The sequence below is a fragment of the Amphiura filiformis genome, chromosome 15 (assembly GCF_039555335.1).
Source record: "Amphiura filiformis chromosome 15, Afil_fr2py, whole genome shotgun sequence".
NCBI classification, from domain to species: Eukaryota; Metazoa; Echinodermata; class Ophiuroidea; order Amphilepidida; family Amphiuridae; genus Amphiura; species Amphiura filiformis.
In genome coordinates, this window is record NC_092642.1 from 11,235,020 (window position 1) to 11,257,807 (window position 22,788).

At 35.5% G+C, this 22,788-nt stretch overlaps 1 protein-coding gene across 1 annotated transcript; it reads right to left on the bottom strand.

The window, feature by feature from the left end:
• Window positions 1-909: 909 nt before the first annotated feature.
• Window positions 910-22,747, bottom strand: LOC140171250 (mitogen-activated protein kinase 14-like). The gene is given in 10 exon segments (XM_072194478.1): window positions 910-8,102; window positions 8,970-9,222; window positions 12,155-12,234; window positions 12,789-12,803; window positions 12,806-12,859; window positions 13,721-13,835; window positions 14,299-14,376; window positions 14,824-14,994; window positions 15,457-15,586; window positions 22,331-22,747. Coding segments are annotated over 10 exon segments (1,083 nt in total). The 5' UTR covers window positions 22,459-22,747; the 3' UTR covers window positions 910-8,043.
• Window positions 22,748-22,788: the final 41 nt, after the last annotated feature.

The following is a 22,788-nucleotide window of genomic DNA, read 5'->3' on the forward strand; positions in this document are numbered from 1 at the left end:
TGATTCGAGAAAACCTACATTGACATCAAATTTGTTTATAGTTTAATCAATGGTCATCCAGCAAACGGGAAACCCCAAAATTTGCGTAGTTTTATCAAAGATGAACAAGACGGCTGAATGGCAAGCAAGATCCCCGGGGGGGGCACTCATGTATAAAAGTTGTAAGCATCCGCGTGAATTGACTTTCAAAATGACCCTAAGCTAGGATGTCGAAAATTTGTCAAACTAACCCTAAACAAGGATTTTACTCAAATAAAAACACCCTAAGCGAGGATTTAAAAAAAAATTTACCCCTAAACAAGGACAGACAATATAAAAACACCATAAGTGAGGAATTGGTTTGAAATTTGCCCCTATTCATTGCGTGTGTCAGTCGGATATCAGTGACAGTGACAGTGATGATATCAGTAAGCTTAAAATTGGCTTTGTTGAAGTCGGCTCCGATTTTTTAAAAATCTGGTTAGTAAAACTGCTTAGAAACCACTCTTTTGTGCCGAATAACTTGATAAATATGTCACCACTAATGTCTGTTAATTGGGTAATTTTAAAAAACTACCCTAAGCGAGGATCGTCCTTTAAAAAAACACCCCTTCTTTTAGTAAAATGAGTGTTTTGAGACCCTAATCGCGGATCCGGCGGATCCTCGCTTTTGCTTTTCAAAACACCCTAAATCGCGTTTTCTTTCACGCGGATGCTTACAACTTTCATATGTGAGTGATCCCCCCGGGGCAAGATCAGGTTATAAAAATTGAGAAACGTAGGTAGCATGATGACTTCCAGCTTACATGGTGAGCGCAGGAGAGGAAAAAAATGGCAGTCACAAAAAGGGCTACGTCCAACAATGAATGGACACAGCCAAAGAAGATGCAAGGTTTAAAACTCCTATAACAAACATTATACACAAGGAAGTTTTGTTTTCACATTATATTATTTTTTATTTGAGTAAACATACTACAATTATCTTGTACAAATATTTCAATTAACTTTTGAAACAAGTCATGATTTGCACTGATAACACATGATTTACAAGGACATGTTTGCTCTTATTTCTAAAGTATGTTCAGTTTATATAAGGTGGAAAAGTTAAGACTCATAATACTGTGTATTGATATAGAATGGCATGCACACAGTTGGGTGCAATGCTTACGCTAGTTGTGCGTTGCTTAATGCGTGACTAGCGCACACTTATGTGAATTACGGGAGCATGAGTTGGGACTTAATTGCCGCGCACAGTAACAAAAGCCGAATAATTTCCGCCTTATATAAGCTGAACAAACTTTACTGAAATAACCAACAGGATGAATTTGGCTTGGACTTTCGACTGCTATTTAGAAATATGTTCTTATTGTTGTCATTATATACCTCACTACATCGCTAAGAAAAAGATGTGTGCATTCATTCATTTGGATGAAAGATCAAAGTGAGGAAAGTGTCTATAACGTGGGTGGGAAAATAGGTTCAGGGTCAAATTTTCACACAATTAGTCAATCAATAATCATTGTAAGGAAAATGACTTTTCCAACATCCATTTTGGCATATTGTTTTGCAACCATATTATTTATTAATATGCCCACAATCTAATCAGTATCTGGCAAAATTTCCAAAATGTGTACAAGTAAGCCATACAAATATCATGTTATTACCTTTTATTTTGGATACCTCTGGAAATAACAAAAAATACATTCCAACCTCTTTTATCCGGCCATGATGGGATCAAATATTGTCCGGATAAGTGAATTATGTGTAATTCTGCACTGAATGTCCATAGTGCTAAATTTGGGGCAACAAAGCTTTACTCCATGTGGGGTAATAACACTGAAAGATGGTATTTCAGTGCTGTATACAATATTAACATGGAATTCTAACTGCTTCCTAGCATGAAATTAAGGTGTTAATGTATTACACACAGGTTTTCTTATGAAGATCATAAATTTGGATAACAAGAGATCTCCATATAAAAGAGGTCCGCAGAAGCGGATTTGGGGGGGGGAGGGAGGACCCGGCATGCGTTCCTAATTTTTGCAGAGCGGTCCCTGACTTTGTGTGGTGGTGGCTCGGTGCCCATGGTGCCCCCCTCCCCATTGAAAATTCCTGGATCCGCCCTTGGTCTGGATAAGAGATGTTGGATTGTACATATAAACTATTAATCGAAGGCATAAGTTCCACAGGTTACAAATGTCGTTACATTCCCGTTCCAAGGAGTTGGTCTGTTATTGATTATATTTCGCATACCATGCAATTTTTTTACAGAAATGTGCATCAATGGCTGCAATATCCTGAGCAAAAATTGCCCCAAAACATTAGTACTTTTACTCTTGGCATGTCAGAGACATCATGCGTAATGCATTGGATGCAGTTTCAAATTGAGAATGACGCACTAGTATAGATACACATGTTTAAAGACTTAACACAGATATGTGCCTGTAACACCTGTCTCGCCAACAAATTGACATCACTGTGCGTATTGCATTGGCTGCAGTTTCAAATTGAGAGTGACACACTGGCATAGATACGCATATGTTAAAGACTCGGCATAGATATACAGACAAGAAACAACTGCCTCAACACGCTGCTGTCACCGACTTACCGAGAGTACATATCACATTTTAAAACAGCTCTCCAAGAATAAAACTCATCACAGCATAATGAAAACATACAGGACATATTGTGCATACATGGAACTGATTTTCATGCTAATAGGTTAAAGGTCAAACAATCAGTACAAAACTTTCAATGACCATAAACTAGTTTCTAAAACCAACTATACAGAGTTCTTGTCAACAGGGATTCAGTCTTTTGTTTTCATACATACTATTGTTTTACCTTTTACTGACAATTCACATACTCTACTACATGTCAAATCTAACAATACATAATTTGTATTTTCATAAAAATAAAAGATTTGGATTTAATATATTGCTGACTTTGTAGCTTATTATATAAAACAAAAATACAGGTTGACAAAAAGGTGCCCATTAACTTAACACTGTACACAAATATAATGTACTTTGCACTGAAAACTTTTGTGTGTGTATTTGACCACCATATTTCCTCAATAATCAGCAGGATTTCTATAAGGTGCTAAATTATATCCAAGCAAAAGATTCACATTTTTTTGGCATAGTGTAGCCTTTTAATTATCAAGCACAATCAATAAATTCTGCCAGTCAGGCATCTAGGCAATCCTTCATCTATCACTCATACTCATCCATGGTCAGAATTTCGGGGTGAATCAGAGAATCAATTCTCGCAAAGATTCTCATAAACAGATTTGCTTGAATCAACGTTTGTAGTTTACACATATGTTGATTTGCGAGAATCAAATGATTCCCACAAATTTATTCTGCAAGAATCAAGATTGATTCTCGCACTGTGAAACGAAATTCTGACCCTGTCATCCACCTCCATTTGAAACTCTTTGGAGTGTTTAGGAGGATTACCAACTAAGTATACTCCCTGGATCTGGAATGAAACCTTGCACTGGAGTGTATAGATAAAATTAGTTTTTCTTTTGGTTTGACATGATGGATTAACATTTTCAGAAATTGAGAGAATATCAAATGAACAGGACAAAAAAACCCAACTTTTTTATAAAAAGGTGAGGTAGCCGTTTCAAATTCTGTGAACTTTCCCATTCATCACAACAGCAATCTTTTCACTCCAACATCAAAGGGAGGTTGAGAAATAGCATCAGAATAGCTAAGTTATAATCCAACCAACAGAATAATGAAGCTTGAGTTCCTTGACTAATGCCTGATTTTGTTTGACCATGTCACACATGGACTATTGCATCAAGATATACATGTACATTATCACTTCACACAAATCAGTAGCAGTGTTTTCCAGATGGCAGTCTTTCAACCTTGGTGTGTGATGAATGAATGAGCTATTCCAGTTAAAATCCATACCCCCTATGGAAGACATGACCTTAATCTTCTATACCGGGGGTGTGAATTTCAAATGGGGGTTTACTGGGGGACTATATTTGAAGTCTACACCCCCTGTGTGGGAGATTAAGGTCATGTCTCCATCGGGGGTATATGGATTTCATCTGGAATAGTCCAATCAGAACACACACCTTAAATAATCACAAATATATCTAGTTTTGAAAGCAACAAGCATGTTTTTTATACATTTTGGATGGAAATATAGCACAATATTCCACACTTTACCTTAGATACTCGCTTAAAACATTACAATAAGTGTGCTTACCAACATTGGCACCTGTCATCTTACTTTGGTAACCTTTGTAAGTGACCTATTAACATATATAAACCTTTTTTCTTCATTTTAATCATACTGCTACAGGGTTAAAAACAAGTAATTCCCTCCCTTAAATTTCCAAACATTTTGTAACTCCAAATGGTTTTCAAAGATAATATAAAATGTAGTGCATCCAAGATAAAAATTTGCCATTTTAAATATCCCATTCATTTCAATTATCACAAGTTAAAAGAATAGTTTGCAGTATGTGCCTTTTCTATCTGTACTCAACTCAACAGGTAGGCCTAATCAAATTCAAAATGATTTCATTATAATTTGTACACTTTATGATAAATGTTCGAGAACAGAATTTGATGAGAAGTTACAAATTGCAACTTTCTCCTAATTCATTGATTTGTATTAAGAATTGTTGCTTACTTTTGATAATTTTGAAGCAAGATGATTTTGATGTCGACCTTCTCAGAGATTTTTTTGGCTGCACAAGTTTTTTACTCATTACAGCATTTTTCTATCAATCTATTAACACCATTTGCAGTTATGTCATGCTATGTTTGCAAATTTTAGGGATGAGGTTGCATCTTTATAATGTTGGGCATGGTGGTCCAAGACTTCAACTCATAATTGCGAAGTCATGGGTTTGAATCCCTGTGGCACCAACATGTTGGGCACTTAAGCAGGGACTTTTACCGCTATTACCTCTCCCCATTCAGTTGGCTATTACCTATCCTCACCCAGGTGTACAAGTGGGTACCAACTTTATTTAATGCCGAGAAGGCAACAGACTCGTAATGGACGAGGTGTAGCGATCATCCCGCAACAATATTTCATGGAGGAGTCTTGCCCAATTGCTTTGAAATAGAGATGGGCACTCCAACCTGAGACACAGATTTGTCCCCTTTACCTTTTTATAATGTGATAACTTTTAGAGTCAGTCTCTTACTGCAAGCGTTACATTATTTCCTTCCTATAAGCATGCTGTACCTCATGAGTATTAAAGCATAGCCTTTACATCAACAGTTTACCTATGCATGATCCTGGAACCTAGGATTCACATATTTTATCACACAGATTCATTTACATATGCCATTCACTCGTCAAAAACCACATATTTTTACACACATTATGAGCAGCGACATTTAACATGCAAATGACCATACCAATATATTCCTCCATAAGTAACTCATTTCCACTGATTGTCTTTATATCAATCAAAATTTTTGCAAAGTTCAAAGTAAGCTTCAGGTATTGACTGCTTATTGCAGTCGTTTTGACCTGACATTTGTGTCCATGCATATAGATGAGTATGTTTGTTTAAGCGGTCGCTCTGTGTGGAGACATGCTTGGGTCCTGATGGGACCAGGCTCAAACAAAATTGACTTATAACGTCATTGCCTGGCAGTATGGGTGCGCACCATCACAATTTCCATTGTTTTTTGCTTGTCAGTATGCGCATGCATCATATTTTGTTCAGGGCCTGTGCTTTTTAAACTCCCGCCACATCACAATAAGGTTATTGTACAGTGTAGTGGTTGTATGCAGTTCGCTCAAGCATATCGATATACCAGTCCCTTGCCTTTGTTGATTAACATTGAGGTCAACTCATCTATAGATACATGTCAACTTCTGTCCTTTTCATATGGCTGGTCACATAATGGGTTTATTTTGGGAATATACCTCTATAGTGCTATTCTACAGGTATTGACTTAGAACAAGGATACAAGTATGTTATCAGAATATTTGAAGTGCAAATAGAGCATATAATCCACTTCTATTACGACAACCAACCAGTTGGCCATTTGTAGGTTCCTGGTTCTTGCTTACTTTAAGCCCTGCATATTACTATTTCCACTCAGTGGTTGTATTTTTGTTATCTTGGTACTGCAAGCTTTATGTTCATTTTATATCCACTGGAGAGAGAACATTTATCAAGTTTATCTCTGCGCATTTCATTACAAGAACCATTTCATTACACTTACAATTATGTTTTTGCTGAACCGAACTGTAGATTGTAGAATTCAACTTTTTTAATGACATTGTGAAACAGGTTAGCTTAAATAAAGAGGTTAAGGCGCCAACCCGTCAGCTTTACTGTCATGATAAGCTGTTCACGCCTTGATATGTCTTGACATAAACATAATATTGTATCAAATGAGACGGACATGTTCATTACCTTCAAAACAATATATTATTCACTGAGATTCATAAATAGTGCAGTGACATTTTTCTGTACAGGTGCAAAAGGTCCCTACAATTCCCACAAAGTTGATATTATTATTATTGTTATTAAAATAATATATATGAACAAAGGGGGGAAAGGGAATATTAAAAAAAGAAAGATAATTTTTGCACCTTAGGATGGAAGAGTGCACCATTATTTCTTTTATTTTGTACATTTTGTCAAATATTTCTGACAAAATGAATATTTGGTATATGTAGAGAGTAAAAAATCAACACCAGAAAACACAATTACCTTAAATGTAAGTCTTTGGAATTGACATAATAATATGATGCTGACCACCACAACAATTATTATAAAAGAACATTACTTATATGATGAGAGGTGATTCCTCCATGGGCTGTAACTTTTGAAAACCACACCCCCTCTGCGGGGGAGTTTGTGTAACTCCAACCAAATTCGAAAGTATTAGCCATCAGTAGTAGCCATTCCAGATCCAACAATTTTCATTATAAAAAAAAAGAAGTAGGAAAGGTGTAGAAAATTCCAAACTTCCAAATTAGGGTTTAAATTTGTCAAAAACTGCAGACTAGATATGATTTTCCAGTTTTCAGCTAGATTTTACATAACATGAAATATGCAAACATTGGATTGACCATATCATAGTTTAACTGTAAATGACATAGCAGTATTATCTTCCCCTTACAGGGGGTGTGGATTTCAAACAGAATAGCCCAATTAATTGACACACAATGTCAATTTGAAAGCGCACACTTTTCAATTTTTGTTATACGCAACAAAATATGGATCACAACTCTCAAATTAAATCAAATAAAAAACAATGGTATATGACCATGTTTTCATATAATACTGTACATGAATGCTAACTGAATCCTGATTTGTTTTTTCAAGGACATGATATTTTTGGTTTTTACTGAAACTGACCTAGGGTGTGGTCATCATGGTTATGGCACATGATTGGTCCAAGCAACTTAATGTCCATGCATCTTGCCTGTTAGCAAAGATTGGACAAGCTACTTTGATTCCATATTTGCTCAGCAGCATTTTAACATGCCTGGATATTTCAAAATACACAAGTAGATTAATAAATTACATGGTGTATAAGATGTGTCTGTGTGCCCATCAGAAGGGCGGTTCTCTGACTTTGGTGGCTTGTACAAAATAATAAATGAATAAAAAAATATTTAAATGACCTTTTGAAGCAAAGGGTTAACATTTTTTTCAAAAGGTTAACATTTTCTTCACAGACACACACATATCAGAGCTCATTTTATAGTCTCCCCCACTTACCAAACTTCATTTGGCTGGGACAAAAACAAGTGCATGAGTTTCTCACACCGCTCAAATTTACAACTGAACACCTGGCCAAATAACAAGGATAGTACAACTTGCCCAACAACATTACATCACTCACTTGTGAACAGTTAGTAAAATTTGAGTCTTGACGCATATACCTACTGTGTATCCAAATAAATGAGGGCACACAAAAATGTCCAAATTGTGCTTGTATTGATGAAAGAATTTCTTACTTGTGACATGTTTTGAAGGTTCCAATGATACATGTCCCCTTATACAATATTAAACTACAATATTATTTACATGATAATCAGTTGCTATGATGATCAGAAGTTCATCGGGTCCTCTGGTGGCTCAAATGTGTTGATGAGTTGAAACACCAGTTCTGTTGATAAAAAAACAAGAAAAACGAAAAGATGAGAACTAGAATTTTGAGGTTCTCGGCTTGTGCGATTATTGATGCAAAACGTCAGCCGCACTGTGCAAGCATCATTTTAAATGGGGGGAAATTCCTCTTGGAGCTGGAAAAAGAAATTAGGAAAAAAGCCCTCCATAAACAATTCAACCCCCTCCATATAAAATATTAAAAGTTAAAACAAATATATGCAAATGAGCTACCAAGTCTACCAATTAAAATTGCACACTCATGTCACTGATCGGTCACAGGAAGGGGTACTTCATCAAGTAAAGTTGCCAAGTTATGAAGGTTTTGTGTCTGAAATTCCAAATTGTAATAAAAATGGGTTTGGTGACCATTATTGATTGGTCAGTAAGTATCGGAAGTTTTATCATTCAAGTGCTCTTCTGATTAATTGGATGAACTATTTCCATCTTCGGTTAAACCCGCCCAAATATCCAGTATCAGGTGCTTTTTTGGAGTTGTTAAAACTTAGGCTTTATGAGAGTGAATCACTGCAGTCTGACAAGCCAATTAGCTACTATTCCAGTTGAAATCCATACACCCCTATGGAAGACATGACTTAATCGTCCACACAGGTAGTGTAAATTTCAAATGGGGTCACATGAATGGGTGACTCCATTTGAAATATACACCCTCTGTGTGCAAGATTAAGGTCATGTCTTCTAGTATTGATTTCTACTTGAACAACCCAACTGGCCTATATGAGAGTTATTCACTGTGGTCTGGTGAGACAACTTGCTGAAGTTTGGTACTGAAAAGTTTTGGCAACATTAGTGTTCGAGGACCACACTTAAGATTATCTAAGATTTTGAAAGAAACAAATTAGTATACCCTTTATTCTATCTAAGCCCAGTTCCAATTTCTCATCTGAGTCGTCATATAGAGGGCCATCTGGTTCATCATCAGGGTCGTGATACTGCTTGAAGTAGGCATGTTTGAGGGCGTCTATTGCTGTAATCCTCATGTCGCAATCCAGGTTGAGAAGCTTTTCTAGTAAGTCTACTGCTTCTGGGTTGGCACCTCGGAAGTAGTCTGAGAAGTCAATCTTCTTGCCAAGTTTGAGTCCTTTCACATAGTTTCTTGCCTATGTATTGAACCAAACAGTGGTTGAACATAAATTTAGGGTAAGCTTAATAAACAAAGATGACATGCAATCATGAATCAGTAAGCAATCTGTCAGCACAAAACTGTATAATACCTTGATATACTTTGATAATTTAGCTGAATTTGGCAGCCATTTTGGATTGCTGACCCTGACACAAACCACCTCTAGGTCACAAACTTTTCAGGAAGTTCAAAAATACAATGTTCAGATTTTTATTGTAAGTTCAGATGTAAGTTCAGATATACTAATGTGACACGATCAAGGGAAATGGGTCGGATGTCGTTAATATTGATTTTGAGATATTGGCAAAGAAAGTGTTAAAATTCTTTTGTTTTATATTGTTTTCAGCGATTGATAAATTGAAGTAGCTTCGCAAATAAAAGTCGTATCGACATGGGGCTTTCAGTTTCTGAAAGCTCTAAATGTCCTCTTTAGAAACTTATGTAAAACTCATTTTCGACCAGGGTCGACATGTGACTCATTCCCCTTGACCAAAATCATATCCATTCCAATGGGTAGGAGTGTTTTGAGGTTGAGGTAACTTGTAAGTTACTCATACATGTACATGTCTCATTGTTCCAAAGGGCTGAATCAATTTTCTACAAAAATGGTGGAACATTTCTCAAATGCTGCAATTAGACTTCTTCCTTTTCCTTTGAGCAATTATAATACAAATCTGACCAAATTATAATAACAATCTGACCAAATCAGGCCAAAGATGTCAATTATGAAATTGAGATACAGGTTAAAATTGGGAGCAATAAACAACAGAATAAATAAGAAAATTTGTATTATAAAAGCTTATAACATTGCAAGATGTAAAGATTTGAGCAAATCACACCTGATTACTTACAAATTGATGTCAATGACGATACCTCATTTTTCAAAACTGCCTACCTTAGGCTTACATAACATGAACTGGATTATATTGTGACATAGTATAAATTATTTGGATAGCTTAAGCTTTTCAAGGTATGTATTTATATTAAGATCAAAATTAATGGCCTTCTTCTGAATACCTGTGTACAACCAATGATCTTGGCACCCATGTAAAACCACTTCCACCAGGAAGCTTTTGATAACTTCCTGTGCATGTGCATATCAGGGTTATAGGTAGGTAGGTGCCACATCGTGAATATTTAATAACCAAGCGTACTAGAGTTGAAAGGATGTTAGCAGTAGTATGTTTGGCATTGTTACTGGGTAGTGAAGCAGTTGCTTTAAATGTTGGTCTTAACCCTGGACTTGCAGAAACTTTTGAGTCTCATAACTACTACATTGCTGGTCTTAAGTATATAAAAGTATATCGAATGGTAAACATTTAACAAAACCATCGGTGACATCAAATTTTGGTAAACAATGCTGTTTTGGAGAAATCCCCCCCCAAAAAAAATACCCTTTTTTGTTTTTTATTAATTTTCAAAAACTATATATTTAAAAATATCTCTGAAAAGTTTATTAATTTTTTGTTTAATTTTGACCAACTAACCAAATAATGGTTGAAATTTGGTTGAAAACCATGCTTTTTTTATAATTTTAAACAAAATATAGCTTTTTAAACCATTTTTATGAATATTTCTCTGAAAATTCCAAGAATATCAAATTCTATGCACCATATGAATAATGTCACTCAGCAGTATTCAAAACTTATCTTATCTTTAAAAACTTTTACTGCTCTATAAACATATATATACCAGTGACTAAATTACATAACACAGACACCACCACACTTCCTGATCTGAAGATATATTTAGGTACCGTACACAAGCTTAACAGTACAAGACTACTCTGTGTCTGCTAGTAAACATTTTTTTGTGAATGAAAAAATGAATAGTATACAATTCACAGACCTGCCAACCTACTAAAGTCAGAAAGAGGGACATTGAGGCCAAAACCTTGTACATGTTCACAAACCAGGTACCGACAAATTAAAAAACTTGAGGTGTGCGATGCTTTCATAATTCAGGGAAGGTTTTGCAGGTATAAATTTATCACAATAGACTAAAGAGAATGCTATAGCAAAATTTTAAAGTGTAATTTGCATCATTTTCTGCTGTTCTTACATTTAAATTTGTCATCACTGAAATTTTCAGAAAGCAGGACTGTTCCTCTTTTTCACTTTGGAAACCCCAAATGAGGGACAGTCCTTCAAAATGAAGGCCAGTTGGCAGGTCTGAATTCAAATGGCTCTATGCCAAGAATTGACAGGTCCTCTGGTTTTCAAGCAAAGATCTATAACTAAGAAATTGTGTGATCTGTATTTGGAGTTTCAAACATGTGGGCTAATAGCTACCCCCTCCCCCAATTGTCACATAAGGTTAATGGAAATGAATCATTAGTTACTTACTGCCAGTCCACAACTGCCCTGCATTTCATATTACACTGAGGAGTCATCCCCCCCAATGTTTTGAAAGAGAGAATGAGAATGCATGCATGAACCTTTAACTCTACCTATTTAATGGGGCAATGGAAGTGCTCTTGGTTTTTTAATGTCTACTGTGATTTTGCATAACTGCAACTTGATAGGAAAGGCACTACATCATAAGTCAAAATTACTTTAGCATCCAGAAAAATGCACAAAAACACAATGTAACATGATAAAAGTACATATGTGACACAATCTGGTCCATGGGGGCCAAAGGCGGCAAATTTCAAACTGAGATAAAGGCAAAAATATGGAGTAAAAAACAATAAAATACATAAGAAAATACACATCACAAAACCTCATAACTTTAGAACCAAGTATGCTAGACCTTTGGCGTTTTCAGTATATGATAGCCTAATGTTACTACAAGGTAATAATTATAGTAACTCAATTTTCAAAAATGCCTCCTTTGGCCCCCATGGAGCAGATCGTGTCACATATGTAAATATCAAATTACAAATGTGATGCATAACTTTGATTACTCACCTCCTCGCTTTCAATTTTCATGAGGACTTCATCTGTTGGCGCACCTGTTACCTTCATGATTCTTGTCAATTGATCAATATCTAGGACCAATAGTTAAGGTCATATAACAGAAAATATTTGGCATTATACAGGGTGTTGCAGAAAAAAGCCCCAACATTTGTACCATTTCTTGATGATTGTCTTTGCTTAAGGTGGTACTACACCCCTGGCCAAATTTGTGTCTATTTTTGCATTTTTCTCAAAAATTATAGCGCATTGGTGACAAGTAAAATATGTATATTATAGGGGCAAGGACTACAACTACTGCACTGGAAATTTTATTTCAGCACAAACAGCAGTTGTGGAGTTACAGTCAAAAATGAGGGAAAACCAATATTTGATCAATAAATCAATAACTACTTTGAGTTGCTGAATTTTGAGTGCAGTAGGTGTAGTCCAATGCGCTTAATTTTTGAGAAAAATGCAAAAATAGGCACAAAATTGTCCAGGGGTGTAGTACCACCTTAAGCAATGTGTTAACAATATAATTCATAATACGTAACTTTATGTCAACTATGTTTGTTAAAATGGCATTATACGATATGGAATTCAACCTTATTAATTTTTTTATAATAATGTAACTGAAAAAGGATACGGTCATTTCCAGGAACAACGTCTTGCATGTCAGCAGCTCTGCCATGATGCACCCCACTGACCACATGTCCACTGTTAAGATTAAGAAAACATTTTAAGAATATTAGTCAATCAGTCAACTCTCATTTGACTTCAAATCTGGGTTTTCATTAAGTTTATACACTTGACCTTTTTAGGCTTTTCGGTAAATCCCATAGGCCTTTGCAAGTACATCTGGCTTGTAATGCGCAGTAACGATGTTCGATAAACGATGTGTGCATCGGCACAGATCGTCGTGACGTCAAATGACGACATCTCAGGTGTACTCCCAAAGGGTTATGGGATTTACCTAAAAGGTCGATTGTATGTAGTATTTGCATGCCTTGCTGTTCATTGGGATGCTGCACCCAACCAAAATTGTTTCGCTAGCCCAAGATCGCAACGGTTAGAGAAAGCTTGTAGTCGCATGCTCTGCAGCCAACTGATGATGATGATGATGTTCATTGATTTGTATTATCAAATATTAACTTAAGAGCTGTTAACTAGCTACCTTGGCAAAACCAATAACTTAACCAGCCACACTTGTAGCCATGTTACTCCACCAATACAGTGTTCATTTATGCAACAATTAATTAATTCTAATTCTCTTCAGAAGACTAATATTAATTAATTATTGGTTATATTACTCTACCAGGATAATTGACAGCATTTGTATATACTGAATTAATTTAAATAATAAACATGAAGATAAGAGCCCCAGTTGATCTACTTGATGTATGTGTGCATAGTCAACTCTTGTCTATTGGGTGAATTGCAAATTGCAATTCATACAAGAATATGCATGAACACATGTACAGGTAAATTAGGTAATTCTTGGCCAACCTCTAATGCTCGACCAAAAATGACTTAATTTACCTGTAGTTTGGATTATTTTGTTTATGATTTCCATCTTACCTCCATTGGTATAGTGCATCCAGTTAAACATGACCTCTGGTGCCCTGTACCATCTTGTAGCTACGTAACCTGTCATCTCAGAATCCTCCTGCCTCGCTAAACCAAAGTCTAAGATCTGAAAAGGGTAAAGAAACAAGTAAATAATGTAAACTTCATGCAACTATCTCAATGAGATTTAACAATTAAACTGTAATCTCCAATATCAAAGATCTTTATTCGTTTTCCTCATCTTGCATGTTACTGTGTATTATGTTACATGTAGATGGGCCTACTGACTGAACTATGAAATATCATCACGTCAATGGAGTAAGCAAAAATGTTACTTATCTTGGATCTTTTAGGCAATACTAAATTCACCAGCATCCATAAATAATATGTAGTAAGTTTGGTAAAATTGGTTTTACATATTTTGCATGGAAAGTACTAAATTGCAATCAAATTTCAGTTATTTTGGGCCCTGTTTTTAAAAACAAGTCACAAATATGTCAAAAATGCAAGGTTTGTTGAATTTTCAATTATTGTGCAGAAGTCAATTTAAACTGTTTCAGATAAAAAAAGATGTTTTTCTTTATATTTACCTTCAACTCACAGTCCTCATTGACTGCTATGTTACTTGGCTTTAAATCTCGGTGAATAATTCCTGCAGAGTGAATATACTGTTGACAAAAAATGCAAAAACACTGGTTAATTATTAATTCATTATATATCATGATATATTGACTACAACCATAATAATTTAGAGAGAATCTGAAACAAAAGAGATTCCCGATGTTGAAGAATGCTTAAGTACACTTTTTTAAATTCTTAACCTGGAACCACTTCATATATTTGTGAAAAGTTGTGGCACTCCTTCATCAGGTCCCAAATCATTTTTTATTTATTTGAAAGAATGAAAAGATGAATTCAAACTAGTAACTTTTAGAAGTGAGTCTCCCGATGTTGCTACTTTAAATTCCAGCCAAAGTTTCTTTGTTTTTTAAATTGATAATACTAACTGTTCTGTGTTTATTTCATTCAATTTTCATACATTAAAAATACTTTTTGGTATTTTTATCAAACAGGGATGCCAGTGGCAGAAAATAACAAATAACACCAGCACGTACCTTTAACCCTCGTAGTATTTGATAAACTAAGAACTGTACATGGCTATCTGTAAGTTTCTGTACTTTGATGATGTTTCCTAAGTCTGCTTCCATCAAATGTGTCACCATATATACATCTGAGAAGGTATCTAATGTCTGGTGTGGAGTAAACACATCTAGTAGACCAATAATCTGAATGCAAAACATAACAAATACACATTATACAAATGTGTCATCATATATACATCTGAGAAGGTATCTAATGTCTGGTGTGGAGTAAACACATCTAGTAGACCAATAATCTGAATGCAAAAATAACAAACACACATACAAAAATTTCAGTTTTACTAAATATGGTAGAATCAACGACTACCGACTCTACCATGTTTGTCTGGGCCATCCAGACGGAAAATCTCCTGGTCCGACGAGAAAACTACTGGCCAGGACCAGCAGCAGCTAAATCGACCCGACTTTTGCATTTTCAATTTCTCTTTCACAAAATTCTCATGACTTTCTTTCTCTTTTTAAAAAACGAAATTTTAAATGACTTTTGCAGATTCTCTGGGAACTCTGCCACATGTTTCATGCAGTAAACCTGTGATCTCACATGTCACCAGCTGATGACCTTCAAGTGTTTACAAGGATGATACTTACATTTTCATGTTTCATATGTTTGAGTAGTTTCAATTCTCTGTAGGATCTTTTGGCATGTATCACACTCTGGAACGGTCTACTCAGCTTTTTTATTGCAACCCTTCTGTTCTTCGCCACATCGTCTGCCGAGCTGTGAAACAAAGACATTGTTAAAATGTTTGGAACTATTACAAAATTTGAATGTTTCATTCTGATTAAAAAGCATTCATATCAAGCAATGATTATAGGTTAATAAACGCGTATCACTTGTTGGGAGTGAAATTGTACAAAATAATGCACGCGTAGTGATGTGTTGATGCGTACTGATATGTTGATGCGTCTAATGCACGAGCCCCGAAAGGGGGGAGTGATTATGCAATATTTATAACAAAATTTATAACAAAATTGTCACTAAAAATGTTGGAAAATGCAAACAAATATAAATGCCTTAACCCGCAAGAAAAATGAACACGTCCGAAAGCACAGTCCCACTGCACGTACTACGTGAAGTGCACGCCCGTGTAATTATACAATATTTATGCACATCACATACACTTCATGTGTGATGTGTCCAGCTAATCGGCAAACGAACACACAAGGTGGACAAGTTAGCATAACGGCCTGTCAATTTACGCTTCCTGAAAACACTAACTCCAACATGCACTACGCACAAAATAAAACAAATATTAATTATTACCGTTCCTGCAGAATAACTTACATTTTTATAATCGTCAATTTCATGGAATCCTGTTGCTCAGAATTGCAAATTTCACTATGATCTGTCAAATGCGCTGTGGATTCACTTCATAAATCACAGGTGTGAAACTGACTTTATACCACTCGCTCGCTTTTGCAGAAAAGCGAAGCCTTGTGGCATTGGGGCATGACGTCATGGACGTATGCAAAATTTCCGACGGGCGCCATATAACCCGTTTTGTGATTGGTTGCAAAAACCATTCATTGCAATCAATGAACGCGACAGCCTTTTACGGTATTAATTAATGTGACCCGCCAGTAAAGTATGTCTACCCTGATTGGTTTACAAAACAACCTTGTAGAGGTTTTCAAGAGGTGAATTCACGTGGTGATCCAGCGATCGAGTATAAATTCAGCTTGACAACTGCTCTCGCAGGTGCAATAACAATACATGGACACAATCTATATGTGTGGAATAGGGAGACATGAAGTCCATGTACAAAGACCAGAAATTACATTTCAAATGTACACCAAGGTATTCTTCCCTAACTATTTCACTTACCATGTCACTGTTGCCCTAACCATCTTTGAAGTAAGCTTCCTTGGTTGTATTATGTCTCTGGAAATTTATTGGTCCAAATTTGTAGTCAATATCCTAAAATTATGTGTCCTGCTTGTAAGCTACACCATGCTTCAAATGGTGTTGATCAAATCTGGCTCTCAAAATGTCTGACAAAACAATCCCTAACTTTTGACCTTTCATAAAGACATGTGTTATTCTACCAATACCCCACAGAACAGAGACTGTGACTATGAGGTTGATATCATGACATTGCTAAATATGACACATCAGCAGTTGAAGCATGTGCTGACATGTGCAGGTGAATGAACATGTGGACTCTCAACCAGTCTCTTGTTCAACATGAATTGGGCTATTGACTGCACATGGCAGTGCTATCAAGGCCTTGTGCAATGTGCATGTGTCTAAGGTCTGAAAGGTTATGATTTTGGGTCATGTTGTGAACATATACAATGGACATACAGCTGAATTTGTCATGTGGATATTTAGACTTTTATCAATAAAGTAAGTACAAATTGGGGATCATATTTTTCAGATATGGAATAAGGACTTTGAGTGCATTTTAAAAGTGGTATGTGTGTGGGAATTTTTATAACTGGTTCAGTTATCATGTTTTGAAATATACACTCTTTCACAGCTCTATCCGTGCCTGTTTGAATGCATGGTTATACCATGTACCCATACACTAGGTATGGGTACATGGAGACCAGGTATAGACACAATCACTGACATTTACACCAGGCCCTCGAAATCGCGGTAACGCGGCCCCGCCGTTCCCAGAAAAAAAATTGGAAGTCACAGAAAAAAATTTAAAAAAAAAAAAAATTGATTTTTTTCTTCTAAGTTTAAAAAAATTGGTTTTCATTGAATACCCTTACACAAACTCTTACCCACCGTCAAACCTTACTGCATGTATTCAAACCACACAAGTCCAACTAACCTTTAACTTAACCCCAAACCCTAACCCTTACCCCAAAAGGGAATTACAGTAGAAATTAATTTCACCTGAAAATTACAGAAAATCAGACCTATATTTAATGTTTTTAAATGCATGAATGTGTTTACTTTTTAATTACTTTATTTTGTCTTATTTCATCGAAATTGTTGTTTTTGTTGCGAACAAAATGAAAGAGAAACCTTTGACATAATTTTGGAAAAAAATTCTTACCCAGAAGAAAAAAGATTATGCACTTAAATGTTTTTTTTTTGTATTTTCAGAATTTTAGATTTTTTTTTAATTTCCAAAATTATGTGAAAGGTTTCTCCTTCCTATAATTAGCCATAAAATATCTATTTTGATGAGATGAGGCTATTAAATAAAGTAATTGAAACTTTATCAATATATATTCATGCATTTAATAATACTAAACATGTAATTTCACTCCTAATTCTCTTTCAGGGGTTGGGGCAAAGGTGTTAGGCTTGGGTGGGTTTGTATAGTTATAGTAAGGTTTGTAAGATGGGTTAGAGTTTGTGTAAGGTCAGGAAGAACATGTTATTAAAATTTATGCTATAATTACTTGACCATGTCGGAAATGAATCCCACAAGAAAATTCTGAAGATAAGGAAGTCCAACACTCAACTCTTGTTCATTGTTGTACTGTAGAGCATAGCGAATTTTACAAATTACTCTTATCATACAATGCATTCTTCTGCACATTAGAATAGTACCCCTCCCACATACCCAAAGAGGGGGGGGGGACAAAAAATTGATAAATCAATGTTTTTATATTGTGCATTATATATCAATTTCAGCCATGTAGGCCATGTTATTAGGTTAAAAAACAACTTTGAAGAATTTGTGTCATGTACAAAAGTATAGGAAACTGAACATTTAAAAACACTTTTTTAGGATAAAGGAAGCATTTTTTTAAAAGTCTAAAACAGGTCAAGAATTACTTTTAAACATAGAAATATGCATTTTTTAATGTCAAAAATGGCTTCCTGGGGCCTCAGGCCCTCCGCCTCCTTGACCAACATGGATATATTTCATTCAGAGTTTTTTTTTTCTCATGCCTAAATTAGAGCCTCAGAATGGTGATTTCTTACTTTAAAAAGCCTAAAATCCATGAGCTTAGGGCCCTAAGGCGGGCCCCTGGACCCCAGGCGCTCGCGAATTTCACAGAAAATTTAAAGCAACATAGTTTAAGTTCCCAGACAGGAAATATTTTTCCTATGCCCTGATTTACACAATGAATTTAATGAATTATTTATGACATGCATGGGCTGGAATTTACGATCGAGGTACGGTTTTCGACCTGTCCCTGCGTAAATATCCTTAGTTTTCAGCATCAAAGATCATGCTTGCGATGACCAGTTTTTTTGCGGACACTTTGATAACAGGTAACTTTTATAGGTCATAGGGTAGAAACGATAGCAGTACAATTGTACAAAATATACATTTTGTTATAGGCCTAAAATGTTGTGCACAAAAATGTGTTTCCGTACATTACGCAAGTCTTGGGATGTGATACACATAACCTACAATGTAGAGGGCGCTATGTGTGTATTTATTGCTTGCATTACGAAATTGACAGGCAAATTTTACTTTTTTTTCGCTGATTCATAAACTTTAGTTAGTAATCTATTCAGCCAGAGGAAAAATTCACTCCTGTGACAATTTCTAAATTTTAAGTTGAGTGATGACCATTTTTGGCTCTGGCCCTAATAACTCCCCTCTGACGGTGGAGTATTTCTGCGCATACAACATTGGATTACTTGTGTCCACTGTGCGCAGTTATTCCACTATCGGAATTTCTGGGCAGGGGTTGTGGAAGATCCACTGGTGGATAGCTTATAACTCCATATTCTTTACTGTAAGAAGTCTGTTTTGTGTTTTGGATGGTCTTGATTTATGCACAAATTACTTTTGCGCTTCATACAGCCTGTCTCAAAAAAAATTGTGCGAGTGAAAAGCGCCCTCTTTGGCAATTAGAAAATACCGTTGTGACATGGTGCTTATGGTAGTCTTAGCTAGGTATGTTCATAAAATTTTGAAGTTCAATATTTTTAGCTGAAAGTTCTTTCAGTTGAAAGAGAATCAAATTACCTAAACAATAAGGGGTCAATCATGTTTCTAGTGCATATACTTTAAGTTACAGGCAAAAATAGTGTCACCAAATTGTCCAAAATTTTGTGTGTGAAATTGTGACAGCAGGCACATGTACAATGTACACTACTGTATGTGACCCCAGATGACCTCCTATTCTTTACTGTAAGAAAGCTGTTTTGGATAGTCTTGATTTACACACAAATTGCTTTTGCGCTTTAACGAGTGTCCACTTGGTGGAACATAGATTGCACTATGTGATAGCTTATGAATCCATTATTATACCAGTACCAACATAAGTCAACATCACTTAGGTTTTGGTGGTCAAAATTAATTTTTAGTAATTTTTTCCATTGAGCACCACAGTAAAGCCATTTTTTGGACCGTACAGGCACATTCCACTTCCCTATGGACGAATAGCGCCACCTATAATGTGTGATATGAGCCTGACTATCTTAGCTCTCAAATGCCATTTGTTCTGACCGAAAAACCATAGCATAGCAAACTAGCATCGAATGCGTAACTATTGTGTGCAAATTTGAGTATCTGTATCTGTAAATGCCCTCAACAAAATAATCATGAATACATGAATGATTATGGTTCCATGTAGCGAATACGAATACACGGTTTTCTGGGGTTGGGAATTCAACCATCATGACATTTAGTTTTTTGGGTGGGTGCGGCGTGCCGCACCCACCCTGTATGCTCTGACTATTGACCTACTTTTTCACATGCCGCAGTGTTGAGAAAATATTCGTGCGGTTATATCCCAAACACCCACAGAGGTGATAGTTTACTGGTAGTTTTGTAATTATTACTTGATTTTGATATGTAAGTAATACGATAAAGTCGTCATAGGCAGTAATGTGTTTGTATTAAAAGAAATAACAAAAATAATTATTTAAGTAATAGAAATACTATTTGGAAATTGCAGCAAGATTTGCAGATGTTTTTTATTTGAACAGTACCAGTTCACCAGTTTTGCTAGTTTTCCTAATCTTTGGGCTAAATTAATAGCATCGTGAAGGTCATATATATCATTTTATACTGACAGCTTTGGCATGTAGAAATACAGCTTGTATGTGCATTGTGTGCAGTGTGTACATAGGCTATTTACTTTTCAAATCTTTGATGCTTGTATAAGGTATTATAGACAAATTATTAGAATGCATGTGTACCAGTAGAAATGGCCCAGGTTGAATAAAATAAATAAACATATGAATGAATATTTTATTCCCTGGATTATTTTTGTTGGGACAATATAATGATATAGTTTGACGCTTTGAAATACAGTTATGTTAATCATAATAAAGTTACAAAGTTAAAAAATAATATCTATTATCTACAAAAGTTTTATAACCATGTTTTATATAAAATGTTAACATAAAACGTCTTGTGTTATGATGTGAAGGGTTAATATAAAAACAGGGAAAATCTGTTCCAACTGACCAGCAGAGAACAAAGGATAAGCAATAGATCAGATTAAAATCAGGAAAATATGACACAACCTCCAATGGGGAATAACAAGCGTATAAGCGTATAAAGTTAAAAACTCTTTTAACTTTGTGTATACGTTTTGTGTTATTCCCCTATTGGAAATCGATGTTGTGTCATATTTTCCCTGTTTTTAATTGTGAACTTGACTTACTCATTCTTTCATTTCTCTTTCTGTACCTCAGTTACATCATCAATGGCTCAATTTCCACCTATGGTAAGCTCGTCAACATAAACTCACCACTAAATGCAGAAACCTTTAATTATTAATTTTTGTACTGTGGAAATGAGGCATACCAACAGAGCATCATATTTTCATTGAAAGACGGCAGTGTAGAATTGTCAAAAGATTTGCTTCTTGCATAATTAGAAAGAGTGGACACCCTTATTCACTTAAAGTTAAAAAATAATATCGAAATATTGTAAAATCAAACATTTCCCCTCATAAGTTGCAATACAACATATTGAGGAAATTGATATGACACATTTTTAAACTTTGATATGGAAAGATACCCCAGCCCTGTTGTCTCACCAGAGAAGATGAGCAGAAGTCTTTCTATCTGATGATAAAAAACCCTCTAGGTATGATTACGAAAATGTTTTAAATAACTATTATCTACAAAAGTTTTAAAGCCATGTTTTATATAAAATGTTAACATAAAGCGTCTTGTGTTATGATGTGAAGGGTTAATATAAAAACAGGGAAAATCTGTTCCAACTGACCAGCAGAGAACAAAGGATAAGCAATAGATCAGATTAACATCAGGGACCATATGACACAACCTCCAATGGGGGAATAACAAGCGTATAAGCGTATAAAGTTAAAAACTCTTTTAACTTTGTTTATACGCTTTGTGTTATTCCCCTATTGGAAATCGATGTTGTGTCATATTTTCCTGTTTTTAATTGTGAACTTGACTTACTCATTCTTTCATTTCTCTTGACAATTTTTCATTTGCCCACCCTATTCCTTTTAAAGGAATTTTTATTTTTAAAGTATTTCAATTTCATTTTGAATTTGATTCATTCGTGATTTTTTTTTCATTTTGAAATACAAACCAACTAAATAAACTTACCACACTTGTCCATAAGCTCCAGTGCCTACAGGACTCAATGACTGATAACGATTAGGAACTTGCCAAATTGTTTTATTTAGTTCCAATTCATAAAAACCTTCGGGAAGTTGTGGTGCAGCCATGGCCATAATTCAGTCAAAACAACATGTACAGTACAGTATCCAACTGCGCAGTGTATCTCCTCGGAGGTTTACACCGCCCCTCAAAAATCGCCAAATTCTCAGCTAATTTTACCACAACAGCAAAAGTGTTTCCTCTTTCTGCTTTCCTGGTTACTGAAAGAAGAATCTCATCTGATGAAATCGACGCTCCGATGGTAAATTGTTGCTTATTTTGCAAATAACAAGCTATATTTTGCTTTCAGTTCATTATGCATGATGAATTTCTGTTCCGGGAAATTTGGGAATGGGAAAATCTATCAACATCAACGGTTTCAATTAAGCCTGTCAAAGTTCAAG